The sequence below is a fragment of the Pleurodeles waltl genome, chromosome 8, assembly GCF_031143425.1.
Source record: "Pleurodeles waltl isolate 20211129_DDA chromosome 8, aPleWal1.hap1.20221129, whole genome shotgun sequence".
Taxonomy (NCBI): Eukaryota; Metazoa; Chordata; class Amphibia; order Caudata; family Salamandridae; genus Pleurodeles; species Pleurodeles waltl.
In genome coordinates, this window is record NC_090447.1 from 1,529,033,516 (window position 1) to 1,529,056,374 (window position 22,859).

Here is a 22,859-nt window from a genome sequence, read left to right on the forward strand (position 1 = left end):
TGCAGCCTCAGCCCGCAAGCCCCCCTCTACTGCAGCCGTGTGGTGAGAGAAAACCAGACATATTCAGCAACCACAGCAACAGTCGCCCCCAACGAAATCTGTGCCAATGACGTCTCCTGGCTCCTCTGAAGTAGAGTCCATCCTGGGTCCACCCCTGCTGGACTCTGCGATGATGCCTGCAGCACCCCCCCCCCCCCCAACCAGGAGTGCTCCCCCAAGGATAACCCTGCATCCGTTGCCCTGGGCCCTGGAAAAAAGGACCAAAGGTGCACCCATGTCTCCGAGCACCCAAAGTCTTAAACTGGCTTCCTAGTCAGAGCCTGAAGCCGGTCTTCATGAGGACTGTCTCCCACTGAAAATCATTGGGCACGCCATGCCTTGCTGCACCTCTGCACCCAGCCATCCCAGTGCCACCCGGAGTGACCTGCTGGCATGGCCGTGATCAGTGCCCAGTACTTACCTTAACTCTAGGAGATTGACCTCGTAAGTCATTGTTAACCGTGTGTTTGCTGAATCTTGCTTTCCTCTATAGGATAACATTGAGAACTCTGAAAATTGCACTTTGTCGACTTTTGAAACAGAAGAATTTTAGCTTAAAAACATACTTACCTTAAAACGAAGTTCTTTGGTTCAAAATCTGTATAAAAGCAAGTGCTATTTTTCTAAATTGGTCTCAGATTTATTCTTCGAGTGTGTCTCATTTATTGCCTCTGAGTACAACAAATGCTTAACACGACTCCTTGATAAGCCTAACTACTCACCCACACTACCACAAATAGAGCATCAGACCCATCTACTTTTACTACTGGGGATCCACTGGACTCTGCACGGTGTACTTCATTTTGGTGCACCATATGGAGAGCCAGCTTCCTACAGCCCCTGAGTCAGGGCTGTACTATCAGCGCCCCTATAGTGAGATTACCCAGTGCTCCTCAAACTGCAATGAGGTCATCAAGTCTGGTAGATCCTGAACAGTAATCACCACTGCACCTGTAGGTTAGCTCTTCTAAGGCACTGGTAATCCTTGAGCAGTGAGATTATATCACGACCTGGGGAAAGGAAATCACCTTCTTAAATCTTAGAACAGCTCTGAATGTGGGTTCAACCAAAGGAAGCCTACTGCCTACATTTCTTGGGACTGCCCCCTGTAAATATGACTCTTACAACTCTCTCCAATACTCCCCTGCTATGCCTTAAATAAAAACATATGATTTCTGTAGGAAGTTGGCTCTGTATGTGCTATTTCAAAGTAAGGAATAGCATGCACAGAGTCCAAGGGTTCCCCTTAGAGGTAAAATAGTGGTAAAAATAGATAATACTAATGCTCTATTTTGTGGTAGTGTGGTCGAGCAGTAGGCTTATCCAAGGAGTAGTGTTAAGCATTTGTTGTACATACACATAGACAATAAATGAGGTACACACACTCAGAGACAAATCCAGCCAATAGGTTTTTATATAGAAAAATATCTTTTCTTAGTTTATTTTAAGAACCACAGGTTCAAATTTTACATGTAATAGCTCATTCGAAAGGTATTGCAGGTAAGTACTTTAGGAACTTCAAATCATCAAAATTGCATGTATACTTTTCAAGTTATTGACAAATAGCTGTTTTAAAAGTGGACACTTAGTGCAATTTTCACAGTTCCTGGGGGAGGTAAGTTTTTGTTAGTTTTACCGGGTAAGTAGGACACTTACAGGGTTCAGTTCTTGGTCCAAGGTAGCCCACCGTTGGGGGTTCAGAGCAACCCCAAAGTCACCACACCAGCAGCTCAGGGCCGGTCAGGTGCAGAGTTCCAAGTGGTGCCCAAAACACATAGGCTAGAATGGAGAGAAGGGGGTGCCCCGGTTCCGGTCTGCTTGCAGGTAAGTACCCGCGTCTTCGGAGGGCAGACCAGGGGGGTTTTGTAGGGCACCGGGGGGGACACAGGTCCACACAGAAATTTCACCCTCAGCGGCGCGGCCGGGTGCAGTGTAGAAACAAGCGTCGGGTTCGCAATGTTAGTCTATGAGAGATCTCGGGATCGCTTCAGCGCTGCAGGCAGGCAAGGGGGCGATTCCTCGGGGAAACCTCCACTTGGGCAAGGGAGAGGGACTCCTGGGGGTCACTTCTCCAGTGAAAGTCCGGTCCTTCAGGTCCTGGGGGCTGCGGGTGCAGGGTCTCTCCCAGGCGTCGGGACTTTAGGTTCAAAGAGTCGCGGTCAGGGGAAGCCTCGGGATTCCCTCTGCAGGCGGCGCTGTGGGGGCTCAGGGGGGACAGGTTTTGGTACTCACAGTATCAGAGTAGTCCTGGGGTCCCTCCTGAGGTGTTGGATCGCCACCAGCCGAGTCGGGGTCGCCGGGTGCAGTGTTGCAAGTCTCACGCTTCTTGCGGGGAGCTTGCAGGGTTCTTTAAAGCTGCTGGAAACAAAGTTGCAGCTTTTCTTGGAGCAGGTCCGCTGTCCTCGGGAGTTTCTTGTCTTTTCGAAGCAGGGGCAGTCCTCAGAGGATGTCGAGGTCGCTGGTCCCTTTGGAAGGCGTCGCTGGAGCAGGATCTTTGGAAGGCAGGAGACAGGCCGGTGAGTTTCTGGAGCCAAGGCAGTTGTCGTCTTCTGGTCTTCCTCTGCAGGGGTTTTCAGCTAGGCAGTCTGTAGGAAGTTGGCTCTGTATGTGCTATTTCAAAGTAAGGAATAGCATGCACAGAGTCCAAGGGTTCCCCTTAGAGGTAAAATAGTGGTAAAAATAGATAATACTAATGCTCTATTTTGTGGTAGTGTGGTCGAGCAGTAGGCTTATCCAAGGAGTAGTGTTAAGCATTTGTTGTACATACACATAGACAATAAATGAGGTACACACACTCAGAGACAAATCCAGCCAATAGGTTTTTATATAGAAAAATATATTTTCTTAGTTTATTTTAAGAACCACAGGTTCAAATTCTACATGTAATAGCTCATTCGAAAGGTATTGCAGGTAAGTACTTTAGGAACTTCAAATCATCAAAATTGCATGTATACTTTTCAAGTTATTGACAAATAGCTGTTTTAAAAGTGGACACTTAGTGCAATTTTCACAGTTCCTAGGGGAGGTAAGTATTTGTTAGTTTTACCAGGTAAGTAAGACACTTACAGGGTTCAGTTCTTGGTCCAAGGTAGCCCACCGTTGGGGGTTCAGAGCAACCCCAAAGTCACCACACCAGCAGCTCAGGGCCGGTCAGGTGCAGAGTTCAAAGTGGTGCCCAAAACACATAGGCTAGAATGGAGAGAAGGGGGTGCCCCGGTTCCGGTCTGCTTGCAGGTAAGTACCCGCGTCTTCGGAGGGCAGACCAGGGGGGTTTTGTAGGGCACCGGGGGGGACACAAGTCCACACAGAAATTTCACCCTCAGCGGCGCGGGGGCGGCCGGGTGCAGTGTAGGAAACAAGCGTCGGGTTCGCAATGTTAGTCTATGAGAGATCTCGGGATCTCTTCAGCGCTGCAGGCAGGCAAGGGGGGGATTCCTCGGGGAAACCTCCACTTGGGCAAGGGAGAGGGACTCCTGGGGGTCACTTCTCCAGTGAAAGTCCGGTCCTTCAGGTCCTGGGGGCTGCGGGTGCAGGGTCTCTCCCAGGCGTCGGGACTTTAGGTTCAAAGAGTCGCGGTCAGGGGAAGCCTCGGGATTCCCTCTGCAGGCGGCGCTGTGGGGGCTCAGGGGGGACAGGTTTTGGTACTCACAGTATCAGAGTAGTCCTGGGGTCCCTCCTGAGGTGTTGGATCGCCACCAGCCGAGTCGGGGTCGCCGGGTGCAGTGTTGCAAGTCTCACGCTTCTTGCGGGGAGCTTGCAGGGTTCTTTAAAGCTGCTGGAAACAAAGTTGCAGCTTTTCTTGGAGCAGGTCCGCTGTCTTTGGGAGTTTCTTGTCTTTTCGAAGCAGGGGCAGTCCTCAGAGGATGTCGAGGTCGCTGGTCCCTTCGGAAGGCGTCGCTGGAGCAGGATCTTTGGAAGGCAGGAGACAGGCCGGTGAGTTTCTGGAGCCAAGGCAGTTGTCGTCTTCTGGTCTTCCTCTGCAGGGGTTTTTCAGCTAGGCAGTCCTTCTTCTCGTAGTTGCAGGAATCTAATTTTCTAGGGTTCAGGGTAGCCCTTAAATACTAAATTTAAGGGCGTGTTTAGGTCTGGGGGGTTAGTAGCCAATGGCTACTAGCCCTGAGGGTGGGTACACCCTCTTTGTGCCTCCTCCCAAGGGGAGGGGGTCACAATCCTAACCCTATTGGGGGAATCCTCCATCTGCAAGATGGAGGATTTCTAAAAGTTAGAGTCACCTCAGCTCAGGACACCTTAGGGGCTGTCCTGACTGGCCAGAGACTCCTCCTTGTTTTTCTCATTATTTTCTCCGGCCTTGCCGCCAAAAGTGGGGCCTGGCCGGAGGGGGCGGGCAACTCCACTAGCTGGAGTGTCCTGCTGGGTTGGCACAAAGGAGGTGAGCCTTTGAGGCTCACCGCCAGGTGTGACAATTCCTGCCTGGGGGAGGTGTTAGCATCTCCACCCAGTGCAGGCTTTGTTACTGGCCTCAGAGTGACAAAGGCACTCTCCCCATGGGGCCAGCAACATGTCTCGGTTTGTGGCAGGCTGCTAAAACTAGTCAGCCTACACAGATAGTCGGTTAAGTTTCAGGGGGCACCTCTAAGGTGCCCTCTGGGGTGTATTTTACAATAAAATGTACACTGGCATCAGTGTGCATTTATTGTGCTGAGAAGTTTGATACCAAACTTCCCAGTTTTCAGTGTAGCCATTATGGTGCTGTGGAGTTCGTGTTTGACAGACTCCCAGACCATATACTCTTATGGCTACCCTGCACTTACAATGTCTAAGGTTTTGTTTAGACACTGTAGGGGTACCATGCTCATGCACTGGTACCCTCACCTATGGTATAGTGCACCCTGCCTTAGGGCTGTAAGGCCTGCTAGAGGGGTGTCTTACCTATACTGCATAGGCAGTGAGAGGCTGGCATGGCACCCTGAGGGGAGTGCCATGTCGACTTACTCGTTTTGTCCTCACTAGCACACACAAGCTGGCAAGCAGTGTGTCTGTGCTGAGTGAGGGGTCTCCAGGGTGGCATAAGACATGCTGCAGCCCTTAGAGACCTTCCTTGGCATCAGGGCCCTTGGTACTAGAAGTACCAGTTACAAGGGACTTATCTGGATGCCAGGGTCTGCCAATTGCGGATACAAAAGTACAGGTTAGGGAAAGAACACTGGTGCTGGGGCCTGGTTAGCAGGCCTCAGCACACTTTCAATTGTAAACATAGCATCAGCAAAGGCAAAAAGTCAGGGGGTAACCATGCCAAGGAGGCATTTCCTTACACAACCCCCCCCCAAACGAAAGAGGATGAGACTAACCTTTCCCAAGAGAGTCTTCATTTTCTAAGTGGAAGAACCTGGAAAGGCCATCTGCATTGGCATGGGCAGTCCCAGGTCTGTGTTCCACTATAAAGTCCATTCCCTGTAGGGAGATGGACCACCTCAACAGTTTAGGATTTTCACCTTTCATTTGCATCAGCCATTTGAGAGGTCTGTGGTCAGTTTGAACTAGGAAGTGAGTCCCAAAGAGGTATGGTCTCAGCTTCTTCAGGGACCAAACCACAGCAAAGGCCTCCCTCTCAATGGCACTCCAACGCTGCTCCCTGGGGAGTAACCTCCTGCTAATGAAAGCAACAGGCTGGTCAAGGCCATCATCATTTGTTTGGGACAAAACTGCCCCTATCCCATGTTCAGAGGCATCAGTCTGCACAATGAACTGCTTAGAATAATCTGGAGCTTTGAGAACTGGTGCTGAGCACATTGCTTGTTTCAGGGTGTCAAAGGCCTGTTGGCAGTCCACAGTCCAGTTCACTTTCTTGGGCATTTTCTTGGAGGTGAGCTCAGTGAGGGCTGTCACAATGGATCCATATCCCTTCACAAACCTCCTGTAGTACCCAGTCAAGCCAAGGAATGCCCTGACTTGAGTCTGGGTTTTTGGAGCTACCCAGTCCAGAATGGTCTGGATCTTGGGTTGGAGTGGCTGAACTTGGCCTCCACCTACAAGGTGTCCCAAGTAAACCACAGTTCCCTGCCCTATCTGGCATTTGGATGCCTTGATAGAGAGGCCTGCAGATTGCAGAGCCTTCAAAACCTTCTTCAGGTGGACCAGGTGATCCTGCCAGGTGGAGCTAAAGACAGCAATATCATCAAGATAAGCTGTGCTAAAGGACTCCAAGCCAGCAAGGACTTGATTCACCAACCTTTGGAAGGTGGCAGGGGCATTCTTTAAACCAAAGGGCATAACAGTAAACTGATAATGCCCATCAGGTGTGGAGAATGCTGTCTTTTCTTTTGCTCCAGGTGCCATTTTTATTTGCCAGTACCCTGCTGTCAAGTCAAAGGTACTTAGAAATTTGGCAGCACCTAATTTATCAATGAGCTCATCAGCTCTTGGAATTGGATGGGCATCTGTCTTGGTGACAGAATTGAGCCCTCTGTAGTCCACACAAAACCTCATCTCTTTCTTTCCATCTTTGGTGTGAGGTTTGGGGACTAAGACCACTGGGCTAGCCCAGGGGCTGTCAGAGCGCTCAATTACTCCCAATTCCAGCATCTTGTGGACTTCCACCTTGATGCTTTCCTTAACATGGTCAGATTGTCTAAAGATTTTGTTCTTGACAGGCATGCTGTCTCCTGTGTCCACATCATGGGTACACAGGTGTGTCTGACCAGGGGTTAAGGAGAAGAGTTCAGGAAACTGTTGTAGGACTCTCCTACAATCAGCTTGCTGTTGGCCAGAGAGGGTGTCTGAGTAGATCACTCCATCTACTGTGCCATCTTTTGGGTCTGATGACAGAAGATCAGGGAGAGGTTCACTCTCTGCCTCCTGATCCTCATCTGTTACCATCAACAGATTGACATCAGCCCTGTCGTGGAAGAGCTTAAGGCGGTTTACATGGATCACCCTCTTGGGGCTCCTGCTTGTGCCCAGGTCCACCAGGTAGGTGACCTGACTCTTCCTTTCTAGTACTGGGTAAGGGCCACTCCATTTGTCCTGGAGTGCCCTGGGAGCCACAGGCTCCAGAACCCAGACTTTCTGCCCTGGTTGGAACTCAACCAGTGCAGCCTTTTGGTCATACCAAAACTTCTGGAGTTGTTGGCTGGCCTCAAGGTTTTTGGTTGCCTTTTCCATGTACTCTGCCATTCTAGAGCGAAGGCCAAGTACATAGTCCACTATGTCCTGTTTAGGCTCATGGAGAGGTCTCTCCCAGCCTTCTTTAACAAGGGCAAGTGGTCCCCTTACAGGATGACCAAACAGAAGTTCAAAGGGTGAGAACCCTACTCCCTTCTGTGGTACCTCCCTGTAAGCGAAAAGCAGACATGGCAGGAGGACATCCCATCTCCTTTTGAGTTTTTCTGGGAGCCCCATGATCATGCCCTTTAATGTCTTGTTGAATCTCTCAACTAAGCCATTAGTTTGTGGATGGTAAGGTGTAGTGAATTTATAAGTCACTCCACACTCATTCCACATGTGCTTTAGGTATGCTGACATGAAGTTGGTACCTCTGTCAGACACCACCTCCTTAGGGAAACCCACTCTGGTAAAGATACCAATGAGGGCCTTGGCTACTGCAGGGGCAGTAGTCGACCTAAGGGGAATAGCTTCAGGATACCTGGTAGCATGATCCACTACTACCAGGATATACATATTTCCTGAGGCTGTGGGAGGTTCCAGTGGACCAACTATGTCCACACCCACTCTTTCAAAGGGCACCCCCACCACTGGAAGTGGAATGAGGGGGGCCTTTGGATGCCCACCTGTCTTACCACTGGCTTGACAGGTGGGGCAGGAGAGGCAAAACTCCTTAACCATGTTGGACATATTGGGCCAGTAGAAGTGGTTGACTAACCTCTCCCACGTCTTGGTTTGTCCCAAATGTCCAGCAAGGGGAATGTCATGGGCCAATGTTAGGATGAACTCTCTGAACAGCTGAGGCACTACCACTCTCCTAGTGGCACCAGGTTTGGGGTCTCTGGCCTCAGTGTACAGGAGCCCATCTTCCCAATAGACCCTATGTGTTCCATTTTTCTTGCCTTTGGACTCTTCAGCAGCTTGCTGCCTAAGGCCTTCAAGAGAGGGACAGGTTTCTTGTCCCTTATACAGCTCCTCCCTTGAGGGTCCCCCTGGGCCTAAGAGCTCAACCTGATAAGGTTCAAGCTCCAAAGGCTCAGTTCCCTCAGAGGGCAGAACTTCTTCCTGAGAAGAGAGGTTCCCTTTCTTTTGCTGTGTTGCAGTTGGTTTCCCAACTGACTTTCCTTTCCTCTTGGTAGGCTGGGCCATTCTTCCAGACTCCAGCTCTACTTGTTCACCCTGTGCCTTGCATTGTGCTCTTGTTTTCACACACACCAGTTCAGGGATACCCAGCATTGCTGCATGGGTTTTTAGCTCTACCTCAGCCCATGCTGAGGACTCCAGGTCATTTCCAAGCAGACAGTCCACTGGGATATTTGAGGAGACCACCACCTGTTTCAGGCCGTTGACCCCTCCCCATTCTAAAGTAACCATTGCCATGGGATGTACTTTTCTCTGATTGTCAGCGTTGGTGACTGTGTAAGTTTTTCCAGTCAGGTATTGGCCAGGGGAAACCAGTTTCTCTGTCACCATGGTGACACTGGCACCTGTATCCCTCAGGCCCTCTATTCTAGTCCCATTAATTAAGAGTTGCTGTCTGTATTTTTGCATGTTAGGCGGCCAGACAGCTAGTGTGGCTAAATCCACCCCACCCTCAGAAACTAGAGTAGCTTCAGTGTGGACCCTGATTTGCTCTGGGCACACTGTTGATCCCACTTGGAGACTAGCCATACCAGTGTTACCTGGATGGGAGTTTGGAGTGGAACCTTTCTTGGGACAGGCCTTGTCTCCAGTTTGGTGTCCATGCTGTTTACAGCTATGACACCAGGCCTTTTTGGGATCAAAGTTTTTACCCTTGTACCCATTGTTTTGTGAAGAGGCTCTGGGCCCACCCTCCTGTGCAGGTTTTTGGGGGCCTGTAGAAGACTCTTTACTATTTTTAATTTTGGTTGTCTCATCACCCTTCTGCTGGGGAGTCTTTGTGACCCCTTTCTTTTGGTCACCCCCTGTTGAAGTCTTGGACACCCTTGTCTTGACCCAATGGTCCGCCTTCTTTCCCAATTCTTGGGGAGAAATTGGTCCTAGGTCTACCAGATGCTGATGCAGTTTATCATTGAAACAATTACTTAACAGGTGTTCTTTCACAAATAAATTGTACAGCCCATCATAATTACTTACACCACTGCCTTGAATCCAACCATCTAGTGTTTTCACTGAGTAGTCAACAAAGTCAACCCAGGTCTGGCTCGAGGATTTTTGAGCCCCCCTGAACCTAATCCTGTACTCCTCAGTGGAGAATCCAAAGCCCTCAATCAGGGTACCCTTCATGAGGTCATAAGATTCTGCATCTTGTCCAGAGAGTGTGAGGAGTCTATCCCTACACTTTCCTGTGAACATTTCCCAAAGGAGAGCACCCCAGTGAGATCTGTTCACTTTTCTGGTTACACAAGCCCTCTCAAAAGCTGTGAACCATTTGGTGATGTCATCACCATCTTCATATTTAGTTACAATCCCTTTGGGGATTTTCAACATGTCAGGAGAATCTCTGACCCTATTTATGTTGCTGCCACCATTGATGGGTCCTAGGCCCATCTCTTGTCTTTCCCTCTCTATGGCTAGGATCTGTCTTTCCAAAGCCAATCTTTTGGCCATCCTGGCTAACTGGATGTCCTCTTCACTGGGGCTATCCTCAGTGATTTCAGAGGTGTTGGTCTCTCCTGTGAGGGAACCAGCATCTCTGACTATTATTTTAGGAGTCAGGGTTTGAGGGACCCTGTTCTCCCTAGATAGGACTGGTAGGGGGGAATTGTCCTCCAAGTCACTATCCTCTTCCTCTGAGTTGCCACCCTCAGAGGGGTTGGCCTTTTCAAACTCTGCCAAAAGCTCCTGGAGCTGTATTTTGGTAGGTTTGGGGCCCATTGTTATTTTCTTTAGTTTACAGAGTGACCTTAGCTCTCTCATCTGTAGATGGAGGTAAGGTGTGGTGTCGAGTTCCACCACATTCACATCTGTGCTAGACATTATGCTTCTAAAAGTTGGAATACTTTTTAAGAAACTAAAACTGATTCTAGAATCTAATTCAAACTTTTAACAAACTTTTAAACTCTAAAAGAAATGCTAAACAGGATCTAACACAAGGCCCTAGCAGGTCTTTTAAGAATTTAGAAAACTTTTCAAATTGCAAAAATCAATTTCTAATGACAATTTTGGAATTTGTCGTGTGATCAGGTATTGGCTGAGTAGTCCAGCAAATGCAAAGTCTTGTACCCCACCGCTGATCCACCAATGTAGGAAGTTGGCTCTGTATGTGCTATTTCAAAGTAAGGAATAGCATGCACAGAGTCCAAGGGTTCCCCTTAGAGGTAAAATAGTGGTAAAAATAGATAATACTAATGCTCTATTTTGTGGTAGTGTGGTCGAGCAGTAGGCTTATCCAAGGAGTAGTGTTAAGCATTTGTTGTACATACACATAGACAATAAATGAGGTACACACACTCAGAGACAAATCCAGCCAATAGGTTTTTATATAGAAAAATATATTTTCTTAGTTTATTTTAAGAACCACAGGTTCAAATTCTACATGTAATAGCTCATTCGAAAGGTATTGCAGGTAAGTACTTTAGGAACTTCAAATCATCAAAATTGCATGTATACTTTTCAAGTTATTGACAAATAGCTGTTTTAAAAGTGGACACTTAGTGCAATTTTCACAGTTCCTAGGGGAGGTAAGTATTTGTTAGTTTTACCAGGTAAGTAAGACACTTACAGGGTTCAGTTCTTGGTCCAAGGTAGCCCACCGTTGGGGGTTCAGAGCAACCCCAAAGTCACCACACCAGCAGCTCAGGGCCGGTCAGGTGCAGAGTTCAAAGTGGTGCCCAAAACACATAGGCTAGAATGGAGAGAAGGGGGTGCCCCGGTTCCGGTCTGCTTGCAGGTAAGTACCCGCGTCTTCGGAGGGCAGACCAGGGGGGTTTTGTAGGGCACCGGGGGGGACACAAGTCCACACAGAAATTTCACCCTCAGCGGCGCGGGGGCGGCCGGGTGCAGTGTAGGAAACAAGCGTCGGGTTCGCAATGTTAGTCTATGAGAGATCTCGGGATCTCTTCAGCGCTGCAGGCAGGCAAGGGGGGGATTCCTCGGGGAAACCTCCACTTGGGCAAGGGAGAGGGACTCCTGGGGGTCACTTCTCCAGTGAAAGTCCGGTCCTTCAGGTCCTGGGGGCTGCGGGTGCAGGGTCTCTCCCAGGCGTCGGGACTTTAGGTTCAAAGAGTCGCGGTCAGGGGAAGCCTCGGGATTCCCTCTGCAGGCGGCGCTGTGGGGGCTCAGGGGGGACAGGTTTTGGTACTCACAGTATCAGAGTAGTCCTGGGGTCCCTCCTGAGGTGTTGGATCGCCACCAGCCGAGTCGGGGTCGCCGGGTGCAGTGTTGCAAGTCTCACGCTTCTTGCGGGGAGCTTGCAGGGTTCTTTAAAGCTGCTGGAAACAAAGTTGCAGCTTTTCTTGGAGCAGGTCCGCTGTCCTCGGGAGTTTCTTGTCTTTTCGAAGCAGGGGCAGTCCTCAGAGGATGTCGAGGTCGCTGGTCCCTTCGGAAGGCGTCGCTGGAGCAGGATCTTTGGAAGGCAGGAGACAGGCCGGTGAGTTTCTGGAGCCAAGGCAGTTGTCGTCTTCTGGTCTTCCTCTGCAGGGGTTTTTCAGCTAGGCAGTCCTTCTTCTCGTAGTTGCAGGAATCTAATTTTCTAGGGTTCAGGGTAGCCCTTAAATACTAAATTTAAGGGCGTGTTTAGGTCTGGGGGGTTAGTAGCCAATGGCTACTAGCCCTGAGGGTGGGTACACCCTCTTTGTGCCTCCTCCCAAGGGGAGGGGGTCACAATCCTAACCCTATTGGGGGAATCCTCCATCTGCAAGATGGAGGATTTCTAAAAGTTAGAGTCACCTCAGCTCAGGACACCTTAGGGGCTGTCCTGACTGGCCAGAGACTCCTCCTTGTTTTTCTCATTATTTTCTCCGGCCTTGCCGCCAAAAGTGGGGCCTGGCCGGAGGGGGCGGGCAACTCCACTAGCTGGAGTGTCCTGCTGGGTTGGCACAAAGGAGGTGAGCCTTTGAGGCTCACCGCCAGGTGTGACAATTCCTGCCTGGGGGAGGTGTTAGCATCTCCACCCAGTGCAGGCTTTGTTACTGGCCTCAGAGTGACAAAGGCACTCTCCCCATGGGGCCAGCAACATGTCTCGGTTTGTGGCAGGCTGCTAAAACTAGTCAGCCTACACAGATAGTCGGTTAAGTTTCAGGGGGCACCTCTAAGGTGCCCTCTGGGGTGTATTTTACAATAAAATGTACACTGGCATCAGTGTGCATTTATTGTGCTGAGAAGTTTGATACCAAACTTCCCAGTTTTCAGTGTAGCCATTATGGTGCTGTGGAGTTCGTGTTTGACAGACTCCCAGACCATATACTCTTATGGCTACCCTGCACTTACAATGTCTAAGGTTTTGTTTAGACACTGTAGGGGTACCATGCTCATGCACTGGTACCCTCACCTATGGTATAGTGCACCCTGCCTTAGGGCTGTAAGGCCTGCTAGAGGGGTGTCTTACCTATACTGCATAGGCAGTGAGAGGCTGGCATGGCACCCTGAGGGGAGTGCCATGTCGACTTACTCGTTTTGTCCTCACTAGCACACACAAGCTGGCAAGCAGTGTGTCTGTGCTGAGTGAGGGGTCTCCAGGGTGGCATAAGACATGCTGCAGCCCTTAGAGACCTTCCTTGGCATCAGGGCCCTTGGTACTAGAAGTACCAGTTACAAGGGACTTATCTGGATGCCAGGGTCTGCCAATTGTGGATACAAAAGTACAGGTTATGGAAAGAACACTGGTGCTGGGGCCTGGTTAGCAGGCCTCAGCACACTTTCAATTGTAAACATAGCATCAGCAAAGGCAAAAAGTCAGGGGGTAACCATGCCAAGGAGGCATTTCCTTACACAGTCCTTCTTCTTGTAGTTGCAGGAATCTAATTTTCTAGGGTTCAGGGTAGCCCTTAAATACTAAATTTAAGGGCGTGTTTAGGTCTGGGGGGTTAGTAGCCAATGGCTACTAGCCCTGAGGGTGGGTACACCCTCTTTGTGCCTCCTCCCAAGGGGAGGGGGTCACAATCCTAACCCTATTGGGGGAATCCTCCATCTGCAAGATGGAGGATTTCTAAAAGTTAGAGTCACCTCAGCTCAGGACACCTTAGGGGCTGTCCTGACTGGTCAGTGACTCCTCCTTGTTTTTCTCATTATCTTCTCCGGCCTTGCCGCCAAAAGTGGGGCCTGGCCGGAGGGGGCGGGCAACTCCACTAGCTGGAGTGTCCTGCTGGGTTGGCACAAAGGAGGTGAGCCTTTGAGGCTCACCGCCAGGTGTGACAATTCCTGCCTGGGGGAGGTGTTAGCATCTCCACCCAGTGCAGGCTTTGTTACTGGCCTCAGAGTGACAAAGGCACTCTCCCCATGGGGCCAGCAACATGTCTCGGTTTGTGGCAGGCTGCTAAAACTAGTCAGCCTACACAGATAGTCGGTTAAGTTTCAGGGGGTACCTCTAAGGTGCCCTCTGGGGTGTATTTTACAATAAAATGTACACTGGCATCAGTGTGCATTTATTGTGCTGAGGAGTTTGATACCAAACTTCCCAGTTTTCAGTGTAGCCATTATGGTGCTGTGGAGTTCGTGTTTGACAGACTCCCAGACCATATACTCTTATGGCTACCCTGCACTTACAATGTCTAAGGTTTTGTTTAGACACTGTAGGGGTACCATGCTCATGCACTGGTACCCTCACCTATGGTATAGTGCACCCTGCCTTAGGGCTGTAAGGCCTGCTAGAGGGGTGTCTTACCTATACTGCATAGGCAGTGAGAGGCTGGCATGGTACCCTGAGGGGAGTGCCATGTCGACTTACTCATTTTGTTCTCACTAGCACACACAGGCTTGTAAGCAGTGTGTCTGTGCTGAGTGAGGGGTCTCTAGGGTGGCATAAGACATGCTGCAGCCCTTAGAGACCTTCCTTGGCATCAGGGCCCTTGGTACTAGAAGTACCAGTTACAAGGGACTTATCTGAATGCCAGGGTGTGCCAATTGTGGATACAATGGTACATTTTAGGTGAAGGAACACTGGTGCTGGGGCCTGGTTATCAGGGTCCCAGCACACTTCTCAGTCAAGTCAGCATCAGTATCAGGCAAAAAGTGGGGGGTAACTGCAACAGGGAGCCATTTCTTTACAATTTCTATAGACAAAACTTTGCTGTAACACGTTTTGTTCACAGGACTGGAAGACTGAGTGTGAAGCTGCATCTTACAGAGAAACAGCACCCATAAAATGCCACACTGATCTGCCTTTCACACGTCTGCTGGCAGCAGGTATCACAACTCAGCCATTTTCTTACTCTCTGTTTTACAAATCATCAAATAATTCAGTTCCTTAGCACAAATTCCTACTACTATAGGTCAAACACTTCATCACAAGATTTCATCTCCTATGGTTCCCTTCCTTCTCTGGTCAAGATGGGCATGGCTTTTCAGCCCCTGGTTTTCAACTCAGGTACCCACATCTTGGGGCAGGAACCCCGTGTCGGTCTCTTTACGATTCTTGGGAAGCTGCACTTGTCCATAATTTTTCTGTGGTTTTGTGCATGTTTATATGTGCGCATGTGCACGTCTGTATGGGTATTTGTAGAGCATGAATATAAGTGGAGGACAACAGAGAACTGAACTTGGGAACAGAACAGCAATGCAAGTGGATGCCTACAACACAAATGTAGAGGAAGAAAATCTTGTTAAACATTAAGAATTGCAGAAGTTATAAATTAGGGTCTTGTTGCAAGTGCCTACCGCTGTTTAGATAACGATGCGTTCCCCCCGGAGGAGGCAACAACACCTCCCTGTGAAGATGAAATGAGATGTCTCATACGACTGCAGAGCGCACAGTGTGGAAAAGCCACATAGTGCTTGTGCAGTGAAGCGCTACAGTGCTATATATGAGGAAGTAGAGTCTGGTGACAAACCTGTTTAACAGTTCTGCCAAAGCCTCATGAATTAGTGTGGGATTGGAAACTGCTCTCTTAATGGCATTTCTTGGAGCCTGTTCTTCAACTCTGAGGATGCAAGGATGGAATATTTTAACCTCCACCACAGGGTATGTGGCGTAGATGAGCAAGCCCAAAATAATTTCCAGAATTTACACTGGACCTTCACAAAATGTTCTAGATGAATGTTCACAGCCCTGATTTCTGAGAGTTAAAAGAAACATTCCAGTGAACTTGAAGTGAAATATTTTTTCCAGGAGGGCCACAAATTGTATCCTGTATTTGATGGTCACTAGAATTGATTGCCACCTCTGCCTTGATTATGCATATGCCCCGCCTCATGGAACACCTGCAATGCCTGCTATTATTAGCACTGAATTCCCTAAAAAGGTATTTCCGGAGCACCGTAAAATAGTTCCCTAAAGTGGCAAGTTAGGCTACAAAAACCAGGGAACTGGAAAAGTACAGAAAAGCTAACGCTTATGACTTAGGATGCACAGTCTTCGAGATTATCATTCCCGCCCCCCCAACCCACTAGGCTGGTCTCGCCTTGCTGTAATTAGGCAGTGTCTGCAATGTGACACTCAATTCTTCGAGGTCTGCCTGAACTATTAATCCAGCACAGCACAAAAAGCTTGATCACCAGGTTTGCAGAAATCTTCTGCCATTAACATTCATGAGGTAGGATTTGTTTCTGTGAATCCAAGTCACCGGCTGCAAATGCAGAGATGGAGGCCTGCAAAACACAGTAGACTCCAACCGCTGCATTCACCTTTGTAAAATGACAGCACTACAAACCTTGCCAATCAAAGGGACTGGGTACCAATATTTTTTTTTTTTTTTACAACTGAATGCTGGTAAAAGGACATTGAAAGCTTACTTTCAAACACACACATACAGCATGGTCACTAATATACAGCAAACACAGTACAGCAGCTTCATTTACAAAGTCGTCATTTCTGGTACAGCAGAAGATACAACATGTACACACACACACACACATACATACACGAACTACTTGTGGCAGCAATACAAGGATCCTTCACTTGCAGCCCAGTTACAGCACAGGGAGCAAGTCCACCACAGCCATCTGCACCCTCACACCGGTCCCCACCCACAGACCCGCCAACAGCATAAATCTTGTTCACCAGTGGCAGTGCAAGGATACAGTCCACGGGAGGGCTGCCTAAGTGCCACCCTCCACAGATCTCACGGCCCGCTCGCTGTAAAGCCCTCCTTCCTTACCTGCTCCTACAAACCCCAAGAACGCAAGGATGAGAAGTGGGGAGCCACTGGCAAACACTTCAAAACCTGAGGCAAAGAGCGGCGAGAGGAGGACGGTTGCCCAGAAAAGGAAGTTCAGAAGCGACCACAGCCTGCGGGCGGGCTTGATCTTAGTGCCAGGGAACGTGCCTTCTTCAAAGTATTTGTCTTGCAAGGCATCCTGGGGAGGGATAGAGACAAAAAAGTCAAACAATATAAACTACTCCAAAATGGTGAACATCACAAGTAATATCAAACTTGAAACTAAGCTGTGCCATATGCTGCAATGGACTACAGAGACATGTCAAGCAAGGAAGCAGGCCGGGAGAACACACACACACACACCAATGCCGTAATACATCAAACACAGTAAACGTGACCGACTCGGGTTGCTTATGTTCTAGTTCAGAAAAGATGTGGTTTGACAGCTCAGGAAGGACCAGCAGTGATCGGGATATGGCTGGGTCTAATCTGTGGACGCATGGTGGGTTAAAAAAAAAAGTCTGAATGCTATCCAAGCGATTTAAATGGTTATTGCAAGTACTCCTCCCATCATCTTTGCGTGTTTGATGTACCGCCCCAAGTGGCCACGAGTGTTCCCAGACAAGGGTCCAGTGCTCACTGTGGCGCGCAGGCTCATTATCCTAATGAGGATACTGGATTCGGGAGGTAGAATCACCTGAATTGTGGGGAACTGAGTCCAATCCCACACCATTTGACAACTGTCGGCCTAATCCGGGTTTTCCGGCTAACTAGCAGCACCTTATCTCTGCCGAAGAGCAGGGATGATTGTAGCAACCAGGCGCATGACAGAAATGACTCCTCAGGGGAATGGTGGTCGATCAGATCTCATCCTTTTCTCTCAGTTACATTAGTCTCACATATGCAAGGCAGAGAATGGCTCAATAAGGGTTATTGAATTTCCTGTATCTTAGATAAAATGGCAAGAATTGCAATAACCAGGATGATAAAACACACTAGAAGCAAATAGGTGAGAAGAAGAATGAAACACAAGAACAGTCCTACCATACTGTCACTATGCATAATATATGTGGTTCCCACCTAAGCTATGTTGGAGCACAGCATGATAAGCCCTAATCCGCCCTTCACGTTTCCCCCCTGGGAAGTCATCTTCCCCCATACCTGACAAGGAAGCCTGTCTAGAAAGACACTGTCCCCATGTAGGCAGGGGATCCGGCAGTCTAAGCAAGGAGCCGTAGCAAAGGTAGTCAGCAATCGGCATTCAGTCATGGTCATCTGGCTGGAATCTCCCTCTAATGTGTATTGGACAGAGAAGTCTTTATAATAAAAGAACTGACGTTCTGAGAAAATGTCCCCACGTAAGGATGTGCATGTTTCTGTGAATGTTGGAGGCACAGCGTACCACTTTGCCGGCAACTCTTTCTGGCTGCAGCCTTGAGGAAAGCACAAAGTGAAAAGAATGGCTTGCTAGAAAGGCAATGCTTTCCTAGATGGAAGAACTAGCTAAAGAAAATAAAACAGCACCACAAATGCAGCCTATGCTAGACAAATAAACCTAAGCTGAATAAATGTAACTGGGTGTAAGTGCACAAACGGCAGGCCTACTTGACAAAATAAGATATATTAAAAAATAAAAAAGCTATAAAACAAATGTACCACTGAAACCAAGCAACACGCAATGGAAGAGCCATAATCGGGCTGATACAGGTCCTGGGTTGTTTCTGTTCTGGTTAAGAGGGCTTGGCAGTTCCGGCTGGACTGTTCCTATTGGAGCATAACCAAGACTGATTTGCATATGGATGGGTCTGGTCTGAGGAGGTATTGTGGACAAAAGAATGATCGAGTTGGAATGCTACCGGAGCAGTGGCAGTGGTTAGACTTACTCTAAGCATTCACCCATCACGTTTGGTGCGTCTGATAAAACATCATGCACGTGGCAGCAATCCTGCTTTTGGGCTGCACCCTCTATGCTAGAAGGCAGTTCAATGCTAAAGGCACATCAGTTCACCATCAGAAAAAAAGCCGTAAACTTTACAGGGAACACTGATGAGTCAAGAGAAGAAACATCAACCCCTGGCCCACAGTTTGCTTGACCACTGACTATGAGCCGGAAATGGTTTACACAGCACGGCAGTCGTTATCCCGGCTGCCAACTTTAGTAGAGGTGGACCCTGGCAAGCATATGTAGGCTGCTCCCTAACTTGCCTGGTCAAGCACAAGTCATTAGCCCCAATCTCCAAAGGTGACTCGGTTCCTACAGTGCAAGTGTTTTCTGCTGCCCGTGCTCCTGAAGGCTGCACAAGTTGCCAGTTCCTGGGCTTTGGACTCGCTCAGTTCGTCTTCCACATTAATCCTAGAAGTTTGTTGGCAGCAACGCATAACGTATAATGCATTCTTCTTTTTGGTGACGGTAAAAGGGATCTGAAAAACTGGCATTTACTGAACCTACAAATGGTCTTTGAACCGTGAACTGTTAAACAAGGCGAAGGGGGACTCTGGTTGGGATGTGGCTATTGGCTGTGTACATGGAAGCCAGATGCTTTTTAACCAGGAGGCAGCAGCCAGAAAGCTCCTAGCCAGGGCATTCTAACCAAACTAAAACCACCAGCCTCATAGGTAGGAGTAAGATAACACCGACTCCAGTATGGAAAGCGAGGTAAACCATCTTCACTGCAGCGGTTAACTTGAACAATAAGTGCCAGGCCCTCGTCAGGAGGACGTGCAAGCTGCAATCACAGGACCTGCACAACTACTGACCATCACATTCCTACAAGTGCGGCAATTCATACTCAAAGCCCCCAAAGCTATACGGAAGGCTTTGGTGGCGCACTTTAGGGATTGTTAATGTGTTTTTTCAATTAATTAATAAACAGCTGTTGTGCTCCTACCCAAATTTGGCAGACAGCGCCACCATGTGGCATGCTGCCACAAGCGCTGGTGCTAAGAATTAAGTGCTGGTGTCAAGCACCGGAAACCACTGGTTCAAATTAAGCACAGCTTCAATGTGGAAACCTTCTGCACAATGCAACCCTGTCACCATGTATAGGATTAGGAAAGTCTGCCCTTAAAGAAGCCAGGAACACTGTGTTACGAAGTTTATATGTTTCTTGCTGCGAACGTCTAGACCAAGCAACGACTACTGATGTTTTGCAGTAGATGCCTTCTATATCTTATTTCAGCATCACTCTATAAATATTACATTGGAAACATTGATCCATGTACATTTAGCCAAATACAAAATCAATGAAGGGCTCATGTTGCCTCTGGGATGGAATGGAACTTTAAGTGCTCCGGTTCGACGCTGTTTAACATCTTCCAGGAATCTGTGAGGAGCTCATGAAGAAGCTCACAGGGGCCTGGAAAATACTGAAGAGTGAGTGGCATCTCAGAAGTTCCCGGAACTTTTATATTGCCTTATGGGCCTTCAGAATACACATATGCACCTTATTCGCCTCTAGTGCAGTCCCATTTCAAACAAGTGAATTTGCTTGGCCAGAAAGAGGGATTAAGGGTTGCCCTATGGGAGTCAGGAAGGGGCTGTGTCAGAACAGAGCAGGCTCCACAGCTTGGGAGCCCCCACAGCACAGAGATGTCACATGTGCCCTAGTACCACCAAGAATCAGAAATATCAGAATTCACAATGTGGAGGTCATTGGAAACTGTGCCAGAGTCACATAACCAACAATGAAAGGCACATGCGTGGCCCTGTTCTGTGTTCTTCGGTATAAGGATACAACCAAACTACCTCCACTGACCAGATATTTGGATGCAGAGGCTCACAACTCCAAGTATAAGCTGACTAACAGGTTAGAAGCCTTCTGGTACCATCATCCATAAGGTTCAGTTCTGCTGGTTGGAGAAAGTAGGTTGACTGCACAACCATTTGAACTATAGTGCTAGTCCTTATAGTTTCAGAGAGATGGTTGAAGACACAGCTAGTACCCATCTCTAAAATAGTGAAATCATGACTGCGTCTCTTGGGTGCCACTGGAAGAAAGCTCGACCAAAAGTAGTAGATTCCTACGTACAAGTCTCTAAAGGAAAAGGGCCCCAGAGGACTCATCTAGGGAGAAGTAGCTCACAAGTCATCTGCTACCTTCCAGACAGAACCGCTGGGCAGGAGTTGAACAAGTAGTGTGGGTGTTAGACTTTGCCCCTTATTGGGTGTAAGGAAATGCCTCCTTGGCATGGTTGCCCCCTGACTTTTTGCCTTTGCTGATGCTATGTTTACAATTGAAAGTGTGCTGAGGCCTGCTAACCAGGCCCCAGCACCAGTGTTCTTTCCCTAACCTGTACTTTTGTATCCACAATTGGCAGACCCTGGCATCCAGATAAGTCCCTTGTAACTGGTACTTCTAGTACCAAGGGCCCTGATGCCAAGGAAGGTCTCTAAGGGCTGCAGCATGTCTTATGCCACCCTGGAGACCTCTCACTCAGCACAGACACACTGCTTACCAGCTTGTATGTGCTAGTGAGAACAAAACGAGTAAGTCGACATGGCACTCCCCTCAGGGTGCCATGCCAGCCTCTCACTGCCTATGCAAGTATAGGTCAGTCACCCCTCTAGCAGGCCTTACAGCCCTAAGGCAGGGTGCACTATACCATAGGTGAGGGTACCAGTGCATGAGCATGGTACCCCTACAGTGTCTAAACAAAACCTTAGACATTGTAAGTGCAGGGTAGCCATAAGAGTATATGGTCTGGGAGTTTGTCAAACACGAACTCCACAGCACCATAATGGCTACACTGAAAACTGGGAAGTTTGGTATCAAACTTCTCAGCACAATAAATGCACACTGATGCCAGTGTACATTTTATTGCAAAATACACCCCAGAGGGCACCTTAGAGGTGCCCCCTGAAACTTAACCGACTGTCTGTGTGGGCTGACTAGTTCCAGCAGCCTGCCACACTAGAGACATGTTGCTGGCCCCATGGGGAGAGTGCCTTTGTCACTCTGAGGCCAGTAACAAAGCCTGCACTGGGTGGAGATGCTAACACCTCCCCCAGGCAGGAGCTGTAACACCTGGCGGTGAGCCTCAAAGGCTCACCCCTTTGTCACAGCACCGCAGGACACTCCAGCTAGTGGAGTTGCCCGCCCCCTCCGGCCCCGGCCCCCACTTTTGGCGGCAAGGCCGGAGAAAATAATGAGAATAACAAGGAGGAGTCACTGGCCAGTCAGGACAGCCCCTAAGGTGTCCTGAGCTGAGGTGACTAACTTTTAGAAATCCTCCATCTTGCAGATGGAGGATTCCCCCAATAGGGTTAGGATTGTGACCGCCCTCCCCTTGGGAGGAGGCACAAAGAGGGTGTACCCACCCTCAGGGCTAGTAGCCATTGGCTACTAACCCCCCAGACCTAAACACGCCCTTAAATTTAGTATTTAAGGGCTACCCTGAACCCTAGAAAATTAGATTCCTGCAACAACAAGAAGAAGGACTGCCCAGCTGAAAACCCCTGCAGAGGAAGACCAGAAGACAACAACTGCCTTGGCTCCAGAAACTCACCGGCCTGTCTCCTGCCTTCCAAAGAACTCTGCTCCAGCGACGCCTTCCAAAGGGACCAGCGACCTCTGAATCCTCTGAGGACTGCCCTGCTTCGACGACGACAAGAAACTCCCGAGGACAGCGGACCTGCTCCAAAAAGACTGCAACTTTGTTTCAAGAAGCAGCTTTAAAGAACCCTGCAACTCCCCGCAAGAAGCGTGAGACTTGCAACACTGCACCCGGCGACCCCGACTCGGCTGGTGGAGAACCAACACCTCAGGGAGGACCCCCGGACTACTCTACGACTGTGAGTACCAAAACCTGTCCCCCCTGAGCCCCCACAGCGCCGCCTGCAGAGGGAATCCCGAGGCTTCCCCTGACCGCGACTCTCTGAAACCTAAGTCCCGACGCCTGGAAAAGACCCTGCACCCGCAGCCCCCAGGACCTGAAGGACCGGACTTTCACTGCAGAAGTGACCCCCAGGAGTCCCTCTCCCTTGCCCAAGTGGAGGTTTCCCCGAGGAAGCCCCCCCTTGCCTGCCTGCAGCGCTGAGGAGATCCCTTGATCTCTCATTGACTTCCATTGCGAACCCGACGCTTGTTCCAACACTGCACCCGGCTGCCCCCGCGCCGCTGAGGGTGAAATTTCTGTGTGGGCTTGTGTCCCTCCCGGTGCCCTACAAAACCCCCCTGGTCTGCCCTCCGAAGACGCGGGTACTTACCTGCAAGCAGACCGGAACCGGGGCACCCCCTTCTCTCCATTGCAGCCTATGCGTTTTGGGCACCACTTTGAACTCTGCACCTGACCGGCCCTGAGCTGCTGGTGTGGTGACTTTGGGGTTGCTCTGAACCCCCAACGGTGGGCTACCTTGGACCAAGAACTGAACCCTGTAAGTGTCTTACTTACCTGGTAAAACTAACAAAAACTTACCTCCCCCAGGAACTGTGAAAATTGCACTAAGTGTCCACTTTTAAAATA

At 49.2% G+C, this 22,859-nt stretch overlaps 1 protein-coding gene across 3 annotated transcripts in view; it reads right to left on the bottom strand.

The window, feature by feature from the left end:
• The window catches only part of AGPAT3 (1-acylglycerol-3-phosphate O-acyltransferase 3), a 296,303-nt gene that overhangs the window by 33,015 nt on the left and 240,429 nt on the right, over nt 1–22,859 (bottom strand). For all 3 annotated transcript variants that reach the window (XM_069202940.1, XM_069202941.1, XM_069202942.1), the window contains one exon: nt 16,398–16,596. In XM_069202940.1, the coding sequence (XP_069059041.1) occupies nt 16,398–16,596 (199 nt within the window). The remainder of the gene's footprint in view (nt 1–16,397; nt 16,597–22,859) is intronic.